Source organism: Bos indicus, chromosome X (assembly GCF_029378745.1).
Source record: "Bos indicus isolate NIAB-ARS_2022 breed Sahiwal x Tharparkar chromosome X, NIAB-ARS_B.indTharparkar_mat_pri_1.0, whole genome shotgun sequence".
Classification (NCBI taxonomy): Eukaryota; Metazoa; Chordata; class Mammalia; order Artiodactyla; family Bovidae; genus Bos; species Bos indicus.
This window is the reverse complement of record NC_091789.1, coordinates 53,466,650-53,490,197: the sequence shown is the minus strand read 5'-3', so window position 1 is coordinate 53,490,197 and position 23,548 is coordinate 53,466,650. Positions and strand designations below refer to the sequence as shown.

Below are 23,548 nucleotides of genomic sequence, written 5' to 3'. Positions count from 1 at the left end.
TGATCTTCATGGCCTTTATTTTTGTTATGTATTTCTTATCTGATGATTTCCGTGTTGCTCTGATGTCCTTTTTATATACTTACAGTTGACTAATTTTTCTGTCTTTGCAGCTGCCTTCTCAGATGGGCGCAGTGCTGAACAGCTCTCTGCTACTTCACTATATTAACTGTGTCAGAGATGAGTCAGTCTTACTGAGGCTCTATCACTGGTTGAGTCAAACATTACAAGAAGGTAAAAATTGATGCTTTTTAAGTGTTAGATGAATGAAGAAGGAGCAAGATGGTTTAGAAATAGGTTTCTTTTAAAAGAATGATGATGTCTAGACAGGAGGAGCCTTCATAAGCTATAATAATTTTTTCTGATGATCATATATTCAGAGCCTGAATGCTGCTATTGTTCTAATTTCAAGGGAAAGTAAGAAAGGAGATATGTTGTTAAAGAAACACTACTGCATGGTCACCAGAACTCGCTGGGTGCCTCCACTTTGATGACTGTCACAGTCCAAGGCCTCTCTATCTTTTGTATGTTCAGAAACTTGCTGTTAAGCCTGCAGAATCATCAGATTAATGCTAACCAAACTCTGAGACTATTGTGTAAGCCAGAATGTCAACTTATTATTTCATGATAGAAGTAATTCCTACTGGTGACCAAAATGTTCATGTTTGCTGGCTAGAATAGCTCTTCTCTGCTATCAGTGTATATGGGAGCCACATTAGTCATCAGAAGGTTTCTTAATTATTGAACTGAAGGAAAGGGAAGTGAGAGAGTTTTTCATCCAGGCCATAGTAAAACCCAATCATTTCATTTCCTCTGAGGGAGTCAATCTCTCTAAAAATAGTATTGTGTTCACCAGATTATTTCTTTCCTGGATAAGCAAATCCTGACTCTTCGAGTGTTTAAGGTCAGTATTAGTCAGTTCCAGCATAGCTCTCTTTTTCCTACTCAGTCTTTCTTTACATAGGGTATGATACAGTTAAATTTCCACTCACTAAAGTTCTACCACTCTTAGATTACCCCCAGTTCACCCTAATTGAAATTTAGCCATTCTCAAGCTTTTAATTCATGTACTTACATTCTTTTGGATTACTGTGTGGCATAAAGCTAACCGTATTCATTATATATGACTTTTACCACTTTATTTTTTTTTTACTATAAGCTTTCTCCCTGTATTACCAAGTTCTTGAGGAACATTGAACTATCATCTCCATGTATATGTTACAGTCTCCAGTGTGAGTTGGCTGAGATGTATGAGACTGATAGCTTGTTTATATTTATCATTTATTTGTCACTTTAGAGTTGTGGTGATGTTTTGTTTAGCTTTTACTGTTGTGCAACCAGAGCCTTATGCTTAATATTTCTGTTCTAGAGTGTAATTGGTACAAGGTGAATAATTATGATCATGGAAAAGAATTTGCCAACTTCCTGGACACTATCCTCAGGGCAGAATGCTTCTTACAAGTAAGGTTCTGCTTGTTTCCTTCTTATATCACTGCTTCTCTTTTTTTTTAGTTTTTTATGTTGTATTGGGGTATATAGCCAATTAACAATGTTGTGATAGTTTCAGGTGAATGGCAAAGGGACTCAGCCATACATATACATGTATCCATTCTCCCCTAAACTCCCTTTCCATCCAGGATGCCACATAACATTGAGCAGAGTTCCATGACTTCATCACTTCTTAATTTATTTAGATATTCATTGAAAACCTTTTCATTGGTGCTTGACATCTTTTGTAAACAATATTTGCTCAATTCAAAGTTCATCATGAGTGTGTGCTAAGCTGCTTCATTTGTGTCCAACTCTTTGAGACCGCATGGACTGTAGCCCGCCAGGCTCCTCTGTCCATGGGATTTCCCAGGCAAGAATACTGGAGTGGGTTGCCATGCCCTCCTCCAGGGGATCTTCCTGACCCATGGGTCGAACCTGTGTCTCTTGCATCTCCTGCATTGGCCAGCGAGTTCTTTACCACTAGTGCCACCTGGGAAGCTCAAAATTCATTATAGATAGAGCCAATTGAACTGACGTTTATCTTTGTACTGTTGGCTGTGAAGAAAGAAGTTGTTAAATTATCCAAATAAGAGAAAAAGATCTAGAGAATTCCCTGGCTGTCCAGTGGCTAGGATGCTATGCTGTCACTGCTGAACACCCGGATTCAATCCATGGTCAGGGAACTAAAGTCCCACAAGCCACATGGCATGGCTGACACACACACAAAAACAGAGAAAGAGGTCTGTAATTTAAGAGAACAAACTGAAGATGTAACTGAATGCATTAAATTAATTGAATTGGCCAGTAAGAAAAATCTCACAAGGTGACTGTTGTTCAGTTGCTAAGTTGTGTCTGAACAGTTTGCGACCCCATGGACTACAGCACGCCAGGCTTCCCTGTCCTTCACTATCTCCTGGAGTTTGCTCAAACTCCTATCCATTGAGTCAGTAATGCCATCCAATCATTTTATTTTCTGTTGCCCCCTTCTCTTGCCCTCAAACTTTGCAAGCATCAGGGTCTTTTCTAATGAGTTGGCTCTTTGCATCAGGTGGTCAAAGTATTGGAGCTTCAGCATCAGTCCTTCCAATGAGTATTCAGGGTTGATTTTCTTTAGGATTGACTGGTTTGGTCTCCTTGAAATCCATGGGACTCTCAAGTCTACTCCAGCATCACATTTGAAAGCATCAATTCTTCCACAGTCAGCCTTATTTACAGTCCAGCTCTCACATGCATACGTGACTACTGGAAAAACCATAGCTTTGATTATACCAACTTTTGTTGGCAAAGTGATGTCTCTGATTTTTAATATGTTGTCTATGTTTGTCATAGCTTTTCTTCCAAGGAGCAAGTGTCTTTTAATTTCATGGCTGCAGTCACCATCCACAGTGGTTTTGGAGCCCAAGAAAATAAAATCTGTGACTGTTTCCACTTTTTCCCCATCTATTTGCCATGAAGTGATGGGACTGGATGCCAAAATCTTAAGTTTTTGAATGTTGAGTTTTAAGCCAGCTTTTTCAGTCTCCCCTTTCTCCTTCATCAAGAGGCTGTTTAGTTCCTCTTAACTTTCTGCCATTAGGGTGGTATCATATAGATATATGAAGTTCCTGATATTTCTCCTGGCAATCTTGATTCCAGCTTGTGATTCCTCCAGCACAGCATTTCACATGATGTACTCTGCAAGTAAGTTAAATAAGCAGGGTGTTGATAAATAGCTTTGACATAATCCTTTCCCAATTTTGAATAAGTTCATTGTTCCATGCCTGGTTCTAACTGTTGCTTCTTGACCCGCATACAAGTTTCTCAGGAGACAGGTAGGATGGTCTGGGAGTCCCATCTCTTTAAGAATTTTCCACAGTTTGTTGTGATCCACACAATGAAAGGTTTAGTGTAGTCAATGAAGCAGAAGTAGATGTTTTTCTGGAATTCCCTTGCTTTCTCTGTGAACCAACAGATGTTGGCAATTTGATCTCTGATTCCTCTGCCTTTTCGAAATCCAGCTTGTACATCTGAAAATTTTTGGTTTACATACTGCTGAAGCCTAGCTTGAAGGGTTTTGAGCGTTACCTTGCTAGCGTGTGAAATGAGCGCAATTGTGTGGTAGTTTGAACATTCTTTGGCATTGCCCTTCTTTGGGATTGAAATGAAAAGTGACCTTTTCCAGCCCTGTGGCCACTGCTGAGTTTCCCAATTTGCTGACATATTGAGTGCAGCACTTTAACAGCATCATCTTTCAGGATTTGAAATAGCTCAACTGGAATTCCATCACCTCCACTAGCTTTGTTTGTAGTAATGCTTCCTAAGATCCGCTTGACTTCATATTCTAGGATGTCTGGCTCTAAGTGAGTGACCACACCATTGTGGTTAACTGAGCCATTAAGGCCTTTTTTGTACAGTTCTTCTGTGTATTCTTGCTACCTCTTCTTAATCTCTTTTGCTTCTGTTAGGTCCTTGCTGTTTCTGTCCTTTAATTGTACCTATCCTTGCATGAAATGTGCCCTTGGTATCTCTGATTTTCTTGAAGAGATCTCTAATCTTTCCCATTCTATTGTTTTCCTCTGTTTCTTGGCATCATTCACTTAAGGCTTTCTTATCTCTCCTTGCTATTCTCTGGAACTCTGCCTTCAGTTGGGTATATCTTTCTGTTTCTCCTTTGCCTTTCACTTCTTTTCTTTTCTCAGCTATTTATAAGGCCTCCTCAGACAACTACTTTGCCTTCTTGCTTTATTTTTCTTTGGGATGGTTTTGGTCACCGCCTCCTGTACAGTGTACAAACCTCCATCCACAATTGTTCAGGCACTCTATCAGGTCTAATCCCTTGAATCTATGTTTCACTTCTACTGTATAATCATAAGGGATTTGATTCAGGTCATACCTGAATAGCCTAGTGGTTTTCCCTACTTTCTTCAATTTATGCCTAAATTTTGCCATAAGGAGCTCATGATCTGGGCCACAGTCAGCTCCAGATCTTGTTTTTGCTGACTGTATGGAACTTCTTCATCTTTGATTGTAAAGAATATAATCAGTTTCATTTCAATATTGACCATCTGGTGATGTCCATATATAGAGTTGTTTCTTGTGTTGTTGGAAGAGATTTTTTGCTATGACTAATGTGTTGTCTTGACAAAACTTTGTTAACCTTTGACCTACTTCATTTTGTACTCCAAGGCCAAACTTGTGTGTTGCTCCAGGTATCTCTTGACTTCCTACTTTTGCATTCTAATCCCCTAAGATGTAAAGGACATCTTTTTTAGTGTAAGTTCTAGAAGATATTGTAAGTCATCATAGAATGCTTCAGCTTCTTCATCAGTGGTTGGGACATAGACTTGGATTACTGTAATATTGAATCGTTTGCCTTGGAAATGAACTGAGATCATTCTGTCATTTTTGAGATTGCACCCAAGTACTGCATTTTGGATGCTTTTGTTGAGTATGAGGGCTACATTTCTTCTAAGGGATTCTTGCCCACAGTAGTAGATACAATGGTCATCTGAGTTAAATTTGCCCATTTCCATTCATTTTAGTTCACTGATTCCTAAAATGTTGATGTTCACTCTTGCCATCTCCTGCTTGACCACGTCCGATTTACCTTGATTCATGGAACTCACATTCCAGGTTCTTATGCAACATTGTTCTTTATAGCATTGGACTTGACTTTCACTACCAGGCACATCTACAACTGGGTGTTGTTTCCACTTTGCCCAAAGCCTCTTCATTCTTTCTGGAGCTATTTCTCTGCTCTTCTTTGGTAGCATATTGGACACATACTGACCTGGGGGCGTTCATCTTCTGGTGTCATATCTTTTTGCCTTTTCATACTATACATGGGTTCTCAAGGCAAGAATACTGAGTGGCTTGCCATTCCCTTCTCCAGTGAACCATGTTTTGTCAGAACTCTCCACCTCATGACCCTTCTGTTTTGGGTGGCCCTACACGGCATGGCACATAGCTTCATTGAATCATGCAAGCCCCTTTGCCATGACAAGGCTGTGATCCATGTGATCATTTTAGTTAGCTTTCTGTGGTTATGGTTTTTGTTTTGAAGGCTGTGGAATTGTAGTTCTTGCTTCTTCTGTCTGCCCTCTGATGGGTGAGAATAAGAGATTTGTGCAAGCTTCCTGATGGGAGGGATTGGCTGTGGGGAAAACTGGGTCTTGCTCTGGTGGGCAGGACCATGCTCAGTAAATCTTTAATCCAATTTTCTGCTGATGGGTAGGGCTGTGTTCCCTCCCTGTTAGTCACAAGCAGTGACCCTATGTTCTTACAATCAACAAGCATTTTTTTGATTGCTGAATATGTTAAGCCAGTTAATTATTTGGCCTGGGTAACCCTGAGTTGTACTGTTAAGCTGCTACTCAGGTATCAGCATGGACAAGAAGCCTTTACTCAATCTGGGTTAGATGTTTGTTCTTTGTGCTCCCTTGGCTCTTCTGTGTTTTCCTGTATTGTGGTATCTTGAAGCATCTGTTTTTCCACACATTATGGGCTCCAGACAGGTGGGAACCATGTCTAACTTTTCTTCATGTATGGGTGTTCAACTTGGTACCTGGTGCAAAATTTAAAAAAAAAGAGATTCTCAATAAATGTTTGTTGAATAAATCTTAAGGATTTTATATGAAACCATTGAATTAGAAGTTGGGTATGGATAATGGTGGTGAGAATAAAAGAATTAATTTAGGTTGAATTTTTAGATTTTCTGCTTGGGAGGATGATGATGGGAGTATAAGAAAAGCAGGCTAAGAAGGAAAGATGTATTTGGTTTAAAAGATGCCTGTGGAATATCTAAGAGGTTCAGTAAGCAGTTAGATAATAAGTCTAGGGATCAGAATGAGATTTGGGCTGGAAATGCAGAAATGTAAGACTCCTCATGATATAGGTGATGGTTTTAGCTGTGTTATAGACGTGATTGTTCAGAGAATTCATGTCTGAAAAGAAGGTGCAGAATAGAGTCTTGGTGCATGCCACTATTTAAGACTCAGGATGACAGAATTAAAAGGGAAAGCCCTGGATCCTTACTCACTGGTGAAAACACAAGCAGCTAGACACTCAGCCCTCTCCAGATGGTGTTGCCCAGAGTTCAGGTTTGGTCTGTGGCTCCTATTGAAATTCCAGACTTACTGTGCAACTTTATGGACTATTCAAGTGTCTGCATGTACTCCAAAATAATAGTTTCATTTATCTTGAAAAATATTTCATAATTTGATTTCTTACCTTATTTTTAGTTGGTGAAGTTTTATGGTATTTGAAAACTATGTTGATAAAGATGTTAAAGTATTCAAATATTAATCATCTGGTTCTTTTTAGGAGAAAGTCTGATACCTAACCCAAGGCTTTTAATTATATTTATGACAAAAAAATTAAGAGTAAAACAACTATTGCACAATATAAATTGGTTGTTTTGAGTATAGTTATGACTGAAGAGCTCCACGTAAGATTTTACCATCAACTTGTGTTATAGGAGGGGTTTTATTCCTGTGAAGCATTCCTGTATAAGAGCCTTCCTCTCTGGGATGGCCTCTGTTGTCGATCACAGTTCCTTCAACTTGTGAGCTGGATTCCTTTTAGTAGCTTCTCTGGTATGTATCATGAAAATTTGGAGCCATTTAATTGAGTGTAATGTTAATTAAAAGAATTGAATGATGTTTTTCTTTTCTGATTTTTAGAGATGAAGCCACTTCTTTTTGACCATCTTTCACGGCTTTTCTTTACATCATCTATTTTTTTCAAGGTAAAAAAAAATTGTCTTAGTCTATGGCTGGTGGTACACAATTTCAAACCCACATTACAACAGTAGTTTTTTTAATAGGATTCACTTGAACCTGGACCTGAGATGCTCCGTTACTCAAATCAAAGTTAATGTGTAGAATTTTCTGTTTTTAAGGTTTTGTCACATATCATTTTCCTGAGCTGTTTCCACTTGTGGCAGATGATGAAGTGAATGAACAGGTGGCAAATCAGTATTAAAAACAAACTAGGAAATAACTTAAGCATACTTAGTTTGATTGTTGTGGTTGATCGTTTTGTAGATACACTTTTTCATTTCTCAAATATATATTGAGTACACACTATGTATTATAATAGTCATTTTCTGTTAATAAAATTGTTCTAACCTTATATAATAAAATTGAAATGTGTTACTATTTTGAAGTGTTCTCCAAAAAAAAGACCACTGTGGTTTACAGGAGTTCTATCTAAGTTTGAGAGCCACTTTCTTATAGAATGGTTATTCCTATTCTAAAAGAGTGACAGTATAAGTAATGTTCCTTTGTAATTTTTTTCACCTTAAATCATTTATTGTTGGCCACATTTACAGAAAAAATATATTGTCCTGATTAGTGTTTATCCTAGTCAAATGGTACTTTATTAATTGCCTATCCCAAACTTCTAATTCAGTTATTCTTTTTTTTTTTTCCTACAATATTTATTTTTGTTTATTTGGCTGTGCTGGGTCTTAGTTACGGCACGCAGGGTTTTTAGTTGCAGCATGTGAACTCTGAATTGTGTCATGTGAGATCTAATTCCCTGACCAGGGAACGAACCTGGGCCCCTGCATTGGGAGTGCAGAGTCTTAGCCACTGGACCACCAGGGAAGTCCCTTGGTTATTCTTTATTTTTCTCTCTTATTCTACCAATATAGAGTACTGTTTATCTGTAAATATTAGATTAAACCATCTGAATAGATTTAATCTGATAGGTCAAAGCTGTTTAACAATTGGCAGTTTCATATGTTCCAGCCTTGCAAGTATACACTTATAAACACATGCATATATTCATATTTGAGAGTAGGAGGTGGAGAGAGGAAGGGAAACAGACAGTGGGCCAAAGACAGAAATCAAGGAAATACTTACTACTTAATTCTCACTGAAAAGGAGAGTCTATAAAGGAACATTTTCAAGAAGTATGAAAAGAACCAGGAGAATAGTAGTTCCAAAGGAACAGAGAGACACAGGCTATCAAGAAGGAGTGAAGGGCTAATGTTGCCACATATCCCAAGAGGGTCCAGAAAGATAAGGACCAAAAAAGTTTCTTTTAGAATTGATAATACAGAGGTCTTGGCTACCTTTGTGAACAGGTTCAGTGGAGTGTGGAATAAAAACCAAATTGTGGAGCTTGAGGAGTTGATGAGAAATGAAGACAAGACAATGAGTATTGACTGTGTTTCCAAAACTTTGGCTAAGGGAGGGATAGAGAAAGAGAGCTATAGTGGGACTTTGAATCAAGGGAAGGTGGTAATTTTTTTTTTGTCCCCAGAGTGAGAAAAACCTGAATATGTTTATAGATAGGATAGAAGGAGCCAGATGAGAAGAGAGAGAGGTTGAAAATGGGGGAAAGATGGGGGATAATTGACAGTGCAGGGTTTCAGAAAAAGCATGATAGTATTGATTTAAGACTAGGTAGAGTGATTTTCCTGAATGGTGGTAAGGGGTTGGGAGGTACTACTGTTTTCTAAGGTTGAGGACAAGGATGTAGAGATAGGTGGACATAGAGACATATTTGTATAATTTGAACAAAGAGCAAGAAATTGAAATACTTTTTCCTAAAAATGTTAAATTTCTCAAAATAAGTGCATTATAGAGGACAGAATTGAGCAGGGAGCTTAAAGAGGGTGTTATGTGAAGAGAACAGCCATTAAAAAAATGGGAGAGAGAGACAGCTGATTGAAGAGAAGTATGGTAAAAGGATCACTGGGCTTCATTAAGGACCCAGATGAAGTTGGAGACCATAACTTAGGAGTGGTGTAGAGCTGTGCTTCTCAATCTTTTTTTTTAAACCCATGCCGCCTTCTCATAAAGATAAAAACCTCATGCCTTCCATTAATATGGAGGCTGGATGCGATAGAGTAGGTGAGTGGAGATTTTCTGAATATGACATAGTAATATTGAATATCTTTCCATATTAAATTAGCACCAAAATAGATTATTTTAGATGATTCCAAGTTTGATTTCAACTCAAACATATTTATAATCTGAATGTGAGGAATGTCAGTTTCTAAAAAAATATTAATTGAACTCTTCAATGAAGTAGCAATGAGCACTGTATCACTGCACATATTCAAGTAGTATCTAGACCGTTAATTATTAAGGATGTTTGAGAAAGATTTCATGTATTAGGTTTTGGGATGGTGTGGATTGCTTTCAAATTTGTAGATATTACAATTTATCCTTACAAGTGTTCCAGGCACACTTGTTTCAAGACTATATTGTTTATATGTGAGTAAGTTCCTGGGATATCAAGGCAAAGCCTGAGAAAGGAAAACTATAGAGTTGTTTTCCACAGTCATAGAAGATACATTTTATGACCAACAAAAGAATAAATTGCAGTTGTAGACCCAAGGTGAAAAGAGTAGGAAACACATATCTGAAACAACATAAGAGGATCTTTGAGGGGAGATGATAAGAGGTGGGTGATGCTATATTTGATGATGTGATATATTATGAATGAATATAATTTGGAAAAACAAGAGTCTATTCCTCGCTGATAAGCTGGGGGCCAGCTTGTAGAGAAAATGGCAAAATAAACTTGTACTTGCATTAATCTGTTTCTTGGAGACCGGTCAGGTTGGAGCAGCAGCTACAGGGTTCTGAATTGGATGTGGTTGTCTCCATAGTCCCTTCTGTCTCTAAGTCTCTGGTTTAGTCTGTTAGTTCTCAACACTATGGTGTAACTGAATGATTTTTTGTTTTGCCTCTGCAGTGTAGTATTCTTCAGTGTCTGAAAGAACTACTGCAGAATTGGCTGCTGTGGCTTTCTATGGACATCCATGTGAAATCTGTTAGGAACAGTCCTCTGTGAGTTATCTTATAACCCTCCACAAGAGTTGATCTGTGCAAAACTGCATATGGAGTTTAACGGTGTGACATGAAACCTAATTGCTCTATGTAAATACTGAATCGTACTTTTCTAAGGTTTTTTTTTTCTACTTTTCACCCTTCCCCACAATCCTGTGAGAAAGATTAATTCTTCAAGTTTTATTATATAAATCAGAAAGCAACCCCTAAGCCTCTAACGTTAGAACTTGCAACTTTGGCTTTCATTCAGTTTAGCTTACTTTATAAAATGTATTCTTGCTTATATGTGAAGTCAATTTTGATGATGGCTAGGAAAATCTGTTATTTTGCTGTAAAGATATTTTTTTGTTTCCCTGATATATTTTGCTTGTATACATTAATTTAATTTCACGTTATAATTTAAAAAGAGCCCTGAATTTCCATTATGTTCATTATTGTTAAATATAAAACCTTAAAGTGGAAGTCAAAGACTTAATTGAATTTCAAGGAACTGCCTAAACCAGGTTGCTTTGATTCTTTCTACCTAGAGTCTTGGGTTCTCCTATATTCTTTTTTAACATTATTTTTTTAAACTTTATATTATAGAGAATTCCAAACAAATTCAAAAGTAGAGAAAATAGTACAATTATTACCCTTATGTATGCATCATCCAGCTTCAACAGTTACCAGCTCGTGATTAACTTTTTCTCATCTTTAACACCCTTCATGTCTCTCCTCCTTTGTACTAGATATTTTTTAAGCAAAACCCAGATATCATTTCAGCAGTTGAAAAATGATATCAGTATAACATGTAAAAATTAATAGTTTATAATATGTTCTAATATCTAATCAGTGTTCAGATTCCCTATATTATCAGTCACATTCTTACTTTATAACATAAGGATCCCTTAGCTTCAATCACAAATACTTGGTGGTTATTTTGGTGAGATTAGTCTAGATCTATTTTTCTCTGTGTTCTTTTCCCTATAGTTATCTCCAAATTTGTTATGAGAATGGAGAAAACAAGATTCTTATAAGTTGCCTGGAAAATTTTTGTTTCTTCATATTCATTATTATAGTGCTTCCATGTATCATGTATGTCTGATCACTTTTAGAAGAAAATGAAGCATTAGTGAGTAGTGAAAGTATCTTGTAAAGCAGTGCTTCTCAAAATGTGGTTTCTGGACCCGCAACATCAGCATAACCTGGGAACTTGTTGCTATTTAGTTGCCCAGTTGTGTCCGACTTTTTGTGACCCCATGGACTGCAGCACTCCAGGCTTCCCTGTCCTTCACCATCTCCCAGAGCTTGCTCAAATTCATGTCCATTGAGTCATTGATGCCATCCAACCATCTCATCCTCTGCCACCTCCTTCTCCTCCTGCCTTTAGTCTTTCCCAGCATCAGGGTCTTTTATAGTGAGTCAGCTCTTCGCATCAGGTGGCCAAAGTATTGGAGCTTCAGTTTCAGCATCAATTCTTCCAATGAATATTCAGGATTGATTTCCTTTAGAATTGACTGGTTTGATCTCCTTACTGTCCAAGGGACTCTCAAGAGTCTTCTCCAGTACCGCAGTTTGAAAGCATCAATTTTTTGGTGCTCAGCCTTTGTTATGGTCCAGCTCTCACATCCGTACATGACTACTGGAGGTAGAGCTCAGAAATATGTGTTTTAACAAATGCCTCCAGAATTTTGGTACAAGCTAAAGTTTGAGAACCCCTATCATAAGAAATTCCATTTGAATGCTTAATCTCTTCAAATACCTCAATTCTATTAAGAATAGTATATTTACATTTATAATCTTTAGCCAATTTGCAGTGTGTCTTAGGTACCCTAATACAGGTGATTTACAATTTCTGTACTTTCTAAAATTCCTAGGATCCTTTTTAATTAGTGTCATAAATTTTGAGAGGGCATTTAAAAAGGGGCTCTGCTTTCTAAAATTCTTAAAACAAATAAATGAACATAATTGTAGGTAACTTTGCTTATCTTAATACTACTTGGCATTATAAAATATAGCTCTTAAGTTCTCTATAATTCCTTCCATTTTGGAGACAGGAGTGTAATGCTATGTCTCCATCATATGACCATGTACCATAGAGGGAGTAAATTGTAGTTGTAGATAACAAGGAGAGGAGGGTGGGAAACTGTTCTCAGCAGTGGTTCTCCAGGGGGAATTTTTGGTTGGCACAGTGACTGGAAAGAGGATGCTAACATCTTTTAGTAGGTAGGAGCCAGAAGTGCTAAACGTGCTGTAGTCAGTAGGGAGTAGAAGGCAATGCTGAATGGTGAATTGTGTCATCTAAAATGCCCGTGGTAATGTCCTGTAGAGAAACACTTTCAAAGGATGCTGTTTGAGCAGTCATTATTGGGCAGATTATTTCAGACATATTTGTCAAGTGCTGCCAGAAATCATAAAGTACAGTTTTGCAAGTGACAGTCTGATTGTATGTATCCCCACCTATTTGAATGGTCTCTTAATCTTTTCCTGCTTGCTCTGCCACTGAATTATGTCATGGTGGTGGGTAATGGTAGAGTTGTCATCATTTCAAACTCTAAGACTGTATATGATTCATTTTTCCTTGTGCGTAGTCATTGTTGGCTATCTAGGTCTGAGGATAAAGCTATGAAATCACATTTCCCAGTCTTTTCCTAATCCAGTCAACAGTGGATTGTAGGACAAGGGTGAATGGATAGATAGATTGAACCAATTATATCCGTGTGTCATTTAAAGAGACATGATTCATTGATTTGGCTAGAGTATAAAATATCTAGATCTGGTTTTTACTAGAAGAATGAAAGATGCCAGAATTTTTACTCATTCAATTTAAAAATTGAATTCCAGTTAAAGTGAATATACTTCGACAGCATTTTTAGTTCAGAAATTCTGGCAAAACTGGTTTTGGATTTGTGTACTTAGAAACTAATTTGCTGACTGCTGTGGTCCCTGGACATTGGTAATATTATCTAAAGTCTGGAGTTTAATCCTTTCTTTCTCTGTTATTTACTAATATTAGAGTGGTTGCTCAGGATATTCTATGAATTGGTCTTAGTGGTTCCCTAGATGGCTGTATAGTTGTAATCACTGTGGTTTTAAAAAAAGTGAGTTATACTTTGGAGCGCCGATCATTTTCTGAAATTCCCAACAACTTTTTACTGTATATTTAATCCAGCTTTACCTGGGAAATTGTGAGGACTTTTGCTAATGGATCTGCATGTCATGGTTTCTTGTTGCAGAGAGACAACTTTAGGTGGATCCATGAACTCTGTGTCTGAACTGATTCACTACGTAGGATGGCTGTCCACTACTGCAGTGCGCTTGGAAAGCAACCGTACTTTCTTGCTGCACTTTATTTTGGATTTCTATGAGAAGGTAGTACACATCCCATTTCCCCTACTTAGATTTTTGTGATAGCTGTCTGCTTTACTATGCTGTTGTTTAAATTTTATGTACAACTATTAAGTTGGGCTATGATCTTATTATCATAGTTAATTTTAGCTAATAAACTAAAGTTAAACATAGTTAATTTTGAAGTTAATGATTATATTCTGGCCTGAATAATTGACAAGGAGAAAAAGCAAATGCTTTTTCCTGAATTGCAGGTACCACTTTAATAGACATTCCCCTGAGTAATGCTAACCCTAGACAGAAGTCTGTCTTTTTGCTCATCCATTATAGATCTTTAACCCCTGGTAAAAAAAAAAAAAAAAAAAAAAAAATATGCTGTTTCCTTAGCTCTCTACCCCCAGCTTTCAGCTGCCTTATTTCTGCCAGTACCTATGATTCTGGTCCTCTTCTGTTGTTTTGTAGTATTCAGCCTAGGCAGAACTGTTTCTAGGAAGTACCCACTAATCTCGGTTTTCCTGGCTTCTTCCCTTCACTGATACCTAGTTGTATTATATTTGGTTAGAAGATTGCTTGCTTGTTTTCCAGGTTGACAGCTAACTAATGTGATAAATCAGTATTTATGGGACTTAAGCCCACCTAGGGCTTCCCAGGTGGCACTAGTGGTAAAGAACCTGCCTGTCAATGCAGGAGACATACTAGATGGTGGATTCAGTCCCTGGTTGGGAAGATCCCCTGGAGGAGGGCATAGCAACCCACTCCAGTATTCTTGCCTGGAGAATACCATGGACAGAGGAAACTGGTGGGCTACAGTCCATTGGGTCACAAAGAGTCAGACATGACTGAAGTGACTTAGCATGCATAGGACTTAAGAAAGAAGTGTTCCTTTCCCCTTTCTCCCTAACTCTAAGATTTCTCCCCAGAAAAAAAGAGATTTTAATAATAAAACCTCCAAGAAATAATCCTCTATCATAAGGTTACTGTTTGGTGAGGTACATTTTTAAGCAAAAGTTGTGGCTACCTATTCTGTTTATGAATCAGGCAGGACCATCCCTATTGTTATTGTTTATTCTCTAGTAATGATTCTTTGGGTGAAGTTTGTTGAGGGGTTCTGAGGAATAATTTATATACTGATGTTATCATTCTTCCCAAAAGGTGTGTGACATATATATAAATTATAACCTTCCATTAGTGGTGTTGTTTCCTCCTGGGGTCTTCTATCCTGTACTCCTCAGCCTGGATTCCAGTATCCTGAATCAACTGTGTTACATTATGGACAGGTATGAAGCCTTTTCCCCATTTTTATATCATAATTCCATCCTCATTTTCCAGCTATAAAATAAAGTATATAAATATACTACAGTAAGATTATATGGGCGTCCCGGGTGGCGCAGCCCACCTGCAATGCAGGAGCTGCAGGAGATGCAGGTTCAGTCTCCGGATGAGGAAGATCCCCTGGAGAAGGAAATGGCAACCCACTCCAGTATTCTTGCCTGGAGAATCCCATGGACAGAGAAGCCTGGCAGCTACAGCCCACGGGGTCTCAAAGAGTCGGACACGACTGCACACACCCATACAAGCTTATTATATATAATGCAGTAAAATATTCAGAACAATAAGATTGTTATCTATTTTTTGCCAGGGCCTTTGGAAATAGGAAACCTGGCTTTCTTTTGGGAATGACCTTCCAATGTGGAACTATTTTAACTGTGTTCTTAAAATGTCAACATGAGGGACGTGTAATAAAAGAATTTATAGTTAAGGATCTTTTTGTGCAGTGGTAATGTTGCACTCAGCATTGCTAATTCTTGTTGCTGTGTTGCAAAGAAAAATTAGTCATTTACTGACAACTAACAACTGGTTTAAGTCTACATAGCTTCTTTGGTAAAAAGAACATTTTCTGGGAGATAAAGGGGAGCTATTACCAATTATATGAAACTGTAAGTATTAAATTTCTGATACCTTCTAATTTTTCCACTTATGGACTGAAATTGCTCTTTTTAGGCCATAAGTGTAGACTCTTTTGGCATAACTTGTAAGATTATGCTAAGGTTTAAATAGGACTGATTTTGAAGCTGAAACTCCAATACTTTGGCCACCTGATGCAAAGAGCTGACTCATTTGAAAAGACCCTGATGTTGGGAAAGATTGAGAGCAGGAGGAGAAGGTGATGACAGAGGATGAGATGGTTGGATGGCATCACCGACTCAAGGGACATGGGTTTGGGTGGACTCCGGGAGTTGTGGACAGGGAGGCCTGGTGTGCTACGGTTCATGGGGTCGCAGAGTTGGACATGACTGAACAACTGAACTGAACTGAACTGAAATGTTCAAAAGCTAATTAGAATAGTTCTCAGTCAAGAAAAAATTATATTTTTAAGTTTTCCCTTTAGCCTGTCTACTGCACCTTTTTTTCCACATTAAGAAAATGTTTATGTATCAGTAGCTGCTTTTGAGACTCTTATTTTTAATACTGAAACATTAAAAACATTGCCTTTTGTTTTTTACTAAAATACGATTTACAGAGTCAAGGGCATATCTTAAGTGTACAATTCAATATTTGAGCCTCTGTCAATTTTTATTCTTTGAGGAAAATGTACCACAAAAGGAAAAAAATATTTAACTAGACAGCTGGATATTTGTGTATGTACATATATTTACATTTAAAATGTAAACTTTTGTTTATATTTACATAGGAAAGGCATTTAATGGTAAAAGTTTTATTCTGTTTGTTCTGTCTTTTAGGTATCATAAAAATTTGACTGCTGCAAAGAAAAATGAGTTTGTACACAAGGTATGGATGATGAATCTCTGTATTAAGTCACCAATGTAGAGATATAAGATCTATTGGGAATAAAAACGAAGGGAGAATAGGTGATAATGACAATTTTTTTTTTCCTTTCCCAATAGACAAAATCAGAGTTCAGCTTCAGCAGCAAGACCTATCAAGAATTTAATCAGTATTTGACAGTGATGGTTGGTTGCCTGTGGACATCCAGACCCTTCCAGAAAGGATTATATATTGACCCTGAAGTCTTAGGAAATGCTTCAGTAGCAGAGTATAAAAAAAGTTTAAATTTAGTCCATCATCCTGCTTTTTTGAGTTATACTGTTTCCTTTCTGCTACAGGTAAGAATATTTAAACAGTTTTTAGATTTTCTGTGGGAGTACCATGATGGCACAAATAGGACATTTCATAAATTTAGTGTGTCTGAATTGCAAGACATGTGTTCAGTCATACTTTTTGAGTATCAGCTATCTTTTAGTTACTGTGCTAGGCTCTGGGGATTCAAAGTTAGTTTCTACCCACAAAGAGCTTGGGTTTGTGGCAGAGACAGATTTGTGAACATTACTGCAATATAGTTAGGTGAAATGAGAAGTACAATTGTGAGAAATAGGGGTAGGGAATATTAGTTCAATTCTATTTGGGTAGAGGTGGTGCCAGGTAAGAAAAGGGTACAGAGAAGTTGAAGCTTTGGTAAAATCCTTCTAGACAAGATGGAAAATGTAAGCTAGACAATATTATAATTAGAGTTGAAGTCTTAGCCAAAGACTGCTGATCTAATGGGTTGATATCAGTATGTAGGCAAAGGGGTCTTCTTAGGACTTTATCACCAGCCCTGTAATTTTCAACATTGTGAGTGACTTACCTCAAATGGTATGCATATCATATGTGTGTGGATGACACAACAGGATGGAATTACAAATACACTGATAGACTCTGGATTCACAATTCCCTGAACAGACTAGAGCATTAAGAAATCTAACAAAATGAAAAAAATGTATAGAATGGGAAAGATAGTCATTGAATAATTGTTTAATATATTCATGCAAGAACCAGGCACTGTGGTGAACAAGACACATCTAAGTATTGCCCTTATAGAGCTTAGAATCCAGTCGAGGAGGCAGTCATTAAACAGACATCTTACAATAAAGAATGATGAATAATATAGGGAAAGTACAGAGAACAATGAAAAAATACACGGGTGTTTGACCCAGCTCAGGCTTTACAGAAATGATGCTGATTGGAGTTTTGAAGGATGAGCATGAGCTTGTCAAGACAGGAGTGATATTTGAGGAAAAGTGCAAAAATAGAACAGGGGGCAGTAAACTCTTCCTGTGGAAGACCAGACTGTAAATATTTCAGGCTTTGCAGGCCACATGGTCTCTGTCAAGATTACTCAACCTTGCTGTTGCAGCATGAAAGTGGCCATAGACAGTGAGTAAACAAATGGGCATAATTGCATTCCAATAAAAGTTTATTTACAGAAACAGGCATTGGACTGGATGTGGTTTGCCCTTTGTCAGAGCATGCTGTATTTGAGGAATTTAAGCAGAATTGTAGGGCTTGAGCAGGTATTCTAACCTGACTCAGCAGCAGAAGTACCCAGGGTACTTTTCCAAAGTATATGTGCTTGATTACTTGCACCCTGACATTTTGATTTACTAACTGGGGTGATATCCAGAATCTACTTTTTTGATATAAATATTTTGATATACAACACGAGTTGAGAGTCACTGCTATGCTTAGTTGAGACTCTTTGGGACCCTGTGGACTGCTGCCTGCCAGTCTCCTGTCCATGGTGATTCTCCAGGCAAGAAAGTGGGGTGCCATGCCCTCCTCCAGGGGATCTTCACCCAGGGATCAAACCCAGGTCTCCTGCATTGCAGGCAGATTCTTTACTGTCTGAGCCATTAGGGAAGCCCAAGAATACTGGAGTGGGTAGCTTATCCCTTTCTCAGGGGATCTTCCCGACCCAGGAATTGAACCAGAGTCTCCTTCATTGCAGGAGGATTCTTTACCAGCTGAGATACGAGGGAAGCCCTCAAAAGTCACTAGAGTATGCTATAGCATGGTAGGAGATGATGTTTTAAAATGTAGTCAAGGACCAGATGGTGAAAAAAGTAATAGGTAGACCTTCAAAAACATATTGATTTCAATAATTGAATAAAAATTTGTTTTCAAGTAGACAGAGGCAGTATAGTTTTGTGATTTTCTGATATTCTTTCCTTTTTCTCTTTTCCTTTCATAATAACTTGCCTGATTTATCATACAGTACATAAAAACTTGTTTCAATTAATGATATATTACTATTAATAATGAGACTGGATGAAATTTGAAATATTTTTAGTTTTTGCTCCTGGACTAAATCCTATGAAAAATGTACATTGCATATACTGTGTTTTATATGCAATTAGGTACATTTGTTTCAGTTTGTTTTCATGTTTTAGAGATTGCTTTTTTCTTTTTATTTGATCATTAGAAATCTTTTTTATTGAAGTATAATTGATTTATGATGTGCTAATTTCTACTGTACAGCAAACTGACTCAGTTATCCACATACATGCATTCTTATTTTATTTTTCATTATGGTTTATCCCAGGAGATTGAATATAGTTCCATGTGCTATACAGTAGGAACTTATTGTTTATCTGATTTTTTATTTAATTTGATTCTTGGAATATATAAAACATTTAAATGATTCCAAATTCTTTTTTTTTTTCCAGTTGATCCAGCTTTTATTATTTTTCTTCTTAACAATCTCTCTCTCTCCAGACATAATTACAAACCCAAAGATACATGAGATTGTGGTTGCATATTATAGTACATTAAGTATTATAATATATAATATATTTAATAAAGTATATGTGTCCAAAAGCTATAAAATTCCAAGCAAACATTTATATTTTTATTTCAAGAGTAACTAATATTACCCATTCTGTCTTAGATACATTCTAATTATTCAATTCTTTTTTTTTCAATTTTATTTTATTTTTCTCCATAGTGGCTGTACTAGTTTGCATTCCCACCAACAGTGTAAGAGGGTTCCCTTTTCTCCACACCCTCTCCAGCATTTATTGCTTGTAGACTTTTGGATTGCAGCCATTCTGACTGGCGTGAAATGGTACCTCATAGTGGTTTTGATTTGCATTTCTCTGATAATGAGTGATGTTGAGCATCTTTTCATGTGTTTGTTAGCCATCTGTATGTCTTCTTTGGAGAAATGTCTGTTTAGTTCTTTGGCCCATTTTTTGATTGGGTCATTTATTTTTCTGGAGTTGAGCTGTAGGGGTTGCTTGTATATTTTTGAGATTAGTTGTTTGTCAGTTGCTTCATTTGCTCTTATTTTCTCCCATTCTGAAGGCTGCCTTTTCACCTTGCTAATAGTTTCCTTTGATGTGCAGAAGCTTTTAAGTTTGATTAGGTCCCATTTGTTTATTTTTGCTTTTATTTCCAGTATTCTGGGAGGTGGGTCATAGAGGATCCTGCTGTGATGACCCAGAGGGAGGGTATGGGGTGGGAGGAGGGAGGAGGATTCCAGATGGGAAACAAATGTATACCTGTGGCGGATTCATTTTGATATTTGGCAAAACTAATACAATATTGTAAAGTTTAAAAATAAAATTTTAAAAAAATAAAATAAAAAATAAAATTCTGGAATAAAAAAAAAATTATTTTATTTTAAAACTTTACAAATTGTATTAGTTTTGCCAAATATCAAAATGAATCCGCCACAGGTATACATGTGTTCCCCATCCTGAACCCTCCTCCCTCCCTATACCATCCCTCTGGGTCGTCCCAGTGCACTAGCCCCAAGCATCCAGTATCGTGCATCGAACCTGGACTGGCAACTCGTATCATACACGATATTATACATGTTTCAATGCCATTCTCCCAAATCTTCCCACCCTCTCCCTCTCCCACAGAGTCCATAAGACTGTTCTATACATCAGTGTCTCTTTTGCTGTCTCGTACACAGGGTTTTTGTTAGCATCTTTCTAAATTCCATATATATGCGTTAGTATACTGTATTGGTGTTTTTCTTTCTGGCTTACTTTACTCTGTATAATAGGCTCCAGTTTCATCCACCTCATTAGAACTGATTCAAATGTATTATTTTTAATGGCTGAGTAATACTCCATTGTGTATATGTACCATAGCTTTCTTATCCATTCATCTGCTGATGGACATCTAGGTTGCTACCATGTCCTAGCTATTATAAACCATGCTGCGATGAACATCGGGGTACATGTGTCTCTTTCCCTTCTGGTTTCCTCAGTGTGTATGCCCAGCAGTGGGATTGCTGGATCATAAGGCAGTTCTATTTCCAGTTTTTTAAGGAATCTCGTCACTGTTCTCCATAGTGGCTGTACTAGTTTGCATTCCCACCAACAGTGTAAGAGGGTTCCCTTTTCTCCACACCCTCTCCAGCATTTATTGCTTGTAGACTTTTGGATTGCAGCCATTCTGACTGGCGTGAAATGGTACCTCATAGTGGTTTTGATTTGCATTTCTCTGATAATGAGTGATGTTGAGCATCTTTTCATGTGTTTGTTAGCCATCTGTATGTCTTCTTTGGAGAAATGTCTATTTAGTTCTTTGGCCCATTTTTTGATTGGGTCATTTATTTTTCTGGAGTTGAACTATAGGAGTTGCTTGTATATTTTTGAGATTAGTTGTTTGTCAGTTGCTTCATTTGCTCTTATTTTCTCCCATTCTGAAGGCTGCCTTTTCACCTTGCTAATAGTTTCCTTTGATGTGCAGAAGCTTTTAAGGTTAATTAGGTCCCATTTGTATATTTTTGCTTTTATTTCCAATATTCTGGGAGGTGGGTCATAGAGGATCCTGCTGTGATGTATGTCAGAGAGTGTTTTGCCTATGTTCTCCTCTAGGAGTTTTATAGTTTCTGGTCTTACGTTTAGATCTTTAATCCATTTTGAGTTTATTTTTGTGTATGGTGTTAGAAAGTGTTCTAGTTTCATTCTTTTACAAGTGGTTGACCAGATTTCCCAGCACCACTTGTTAAAGAGATTGTCTTTTCTCCATTGTATATTCTTGCCTCCTTTGTCAAAGATAAGGTGTCCATATGTGCGTGGATTTATCTCTGGGCTTTCTATTTTGTTCCATTGATCTATATTTCTGTCTTTGTGCCAGTACCATACTGTCTTGATAACTGTGGCATTGTAGTAGAGCCTGAAGTCAGGTAGGTTGATTCCTCCAGTTCCATTCTTCTTTCTCAAGATAGCTTTGGCTATTCGAGGTTTTTCGTATTTCCATACAAATTGTGAAATTATTTGTTCTAGCTCTGTGAAGAATACTGTTGGTAGCTTGATAGGGATTGCACTGAATCTATAAATTGCTTTGGGTAGTATACTCATTTTCACTATATTGATTCTTCCAATCCATGAACATGGTGTATTTCTCCATCTGTTAGTGTCCTCTTTGATTTCTTTCACCAGTGTTTTATAGTTTTCTATGTATAGGTCTTTGGTTTCTCTAGGTAGTTATATTCCTAAGTATTTTATTCTTTCTGTTGCAATGGTGAATGGAATTGTTTCCTTAATTTCTCTTTCTGTTTTCTCATTATTAGTGTATAGGAATGCAAGGGATTTCTGTGTGTTGATTTTATATCCTGCAACTTTACTATAATCATTGATTAGTTCTAGTAATTTTCTGGTGGAGTATTAGTTCTAGTAATTTTCTGGTGGAATCTTTAGGGTTTTCTATGTAGAGGATCATGTCATCTGCAAATAGTGAGAGTTTTACTTCTTCTTTTCCAATTTGGATTCCTTTTATTTCTTTTTCTGTTCTGATTGCTGTGGCCAAAACTTCCAAAACTATGTTGAATAGTAATGCTGAAAGTGGGCACCCTTGTCTTGTTCCTGACTTTAGAGGGAATGCTTTCAATTTTTCACCATTGAGGATAATGTTTGCTGTGGGTTTGTCATATATAGCTTTTATTATGTTGAGGTATGTTCCTTCTATTCCTGCTTTCTGGAGAGTTTTTATCATAAATGTATGTTGAATTTTGTCAAAGGCTTTCTCTGCATCTATTGAGATAATCATATGGTTTTTATTTTTCAATTTGTTAATGTGGTGTATTACATTGATTGATTTGCGGATATTGAAGAATCCTTGCATCCCTGGGATAAAGCCCACTTGGTCATGGTGTATGATCTTTTTAATGTGTTGTTGGATTCTGATTCCTAGAGTTTTGTTAAGGATTTTTGCATCTATGTTCATCAGTGATATTGGCCTGTAGTTTTCTTTTTTTGTGGGATCTTTGTCAGGTTTTGGTATTAGGGTGATGGTGGCCTCATAGAATGAGTTTGGAAGTTTACCTTCCTCTGCAATTTTCTGGAAGAGTTTGAGCAGGATAGGTGTTAGCTCTTCTCTAAATTTTTGGTAGAATTCAGCTATGAAGCCGTCTGGACCTGGACTTTTGTTTGCTGGAAGATTTTTGATTACAGTTTCAATTTCCGTGCTTGTGATGGGTCTGTTAAGATTTTTTATTTCTTCCTGGTCCAGTTTTGGAAAGTTGTACTTTTCTAAGAATTTGTCCATTTCTTCCACGTTGTCCATTTTATTGGCATATAATTGTTGATAGTAGTCTCTTATGATCCTTTGAATTTCTGTGTTGTCTGTTGTGATCTCTCCAGTTTCATTTCTAATTTTATGGATTTGATTTTTCTCCCTTTGTTTCTTGATGAGTCTGGCTAATGGTTTGTCAATTTTATTTATCCTTTCAAAGAACCAGCTTTTGGCTTTGTTGATTTTTGCTATGGTCTCTTTTGTTTCTTTTGCATTTATTTCTGCTCTATTTTTTAAGATTTCTTTCCTTCTACTAACCCTGGGGTTCTTCATTTCTTCCTTTTCTAGTTGCTTTAGGTGTAGAGTTAGGTTATTTATTTGACTTTTTTCTTGTTTCTTGAGGTATGCCTGTATTGCTATCAACTTTCCCCTTAGGACTGCTTTTACAGTGTCCCACAGGTTTGTGTTTTCATTTTCATTCGTTTCTATGCAAATTTTGATTTCTTTTTTGATTTCTTCTGTGATTTGTTGGTTATCCAGCAGCGTGTTGTTCAGCCTCCATATGTTGGAATTTTTAATAGTTTTTCTCCTGTAATTGAGATCTAATCTTACTGCATTGTGGTCAGAAAAGATGCTTC

At 37.1% G+C, this 23,548-nt stretch overlaps 1 protein-coding gene and 1 non-coding gene across 2 annotated transcripts in view; one reads left to right on the top strand and one right to left on the bottom strand.

Annotated features, from left to right (window-relative positions):
* Positions 1-23,548, top strand: part of CENPI (centromere protein I) — a 68,236-nt gene that overhangs the window by 21,066 nt on the left and 23,622 nt on the right. The window contains exons 11-19 of the mRNA XM_019956246.2: positions 111-231; positions 1,367-1,458; positions 6,944-7,061; positions 7,149-7,213; positions 10,180-10,274; positions 13,490-13,625; positions 14,754-14,878; positions 16,343-16,391; positions 16,508-16,726. Coding sequence (XP_019811805.2) covers positions 111-231; positions 1,367-1,458; positions 6,944-7,061; positions 7,149-7,213; positions 10,180-10,274; positions 13,490-13,625; positions 14,754-14,878; positions 16,343-16,391; positions 16,508-16,726 — 1,020 coding nt within the window. The remainder of the gene's footprint in view (positions 1-110; positions 232-1,366; positions 1,459-6,943; positions 7,062-7,148; positions 7,214-10,179; positions 10,275-13,489; positions 13,626-14,753; positions 14,879-16,342; positions 16,392-16,507; positions 16,727-23,548) is intronic.
* On the bottom strand, positions 8,004-8,075 carry TRNAG-CCC (transfer RNA glycine (anticodon CCC)). Its single transcript has one exon. It is a non-coding gene; the product is annotated as a tRNA-Gly (tRNA).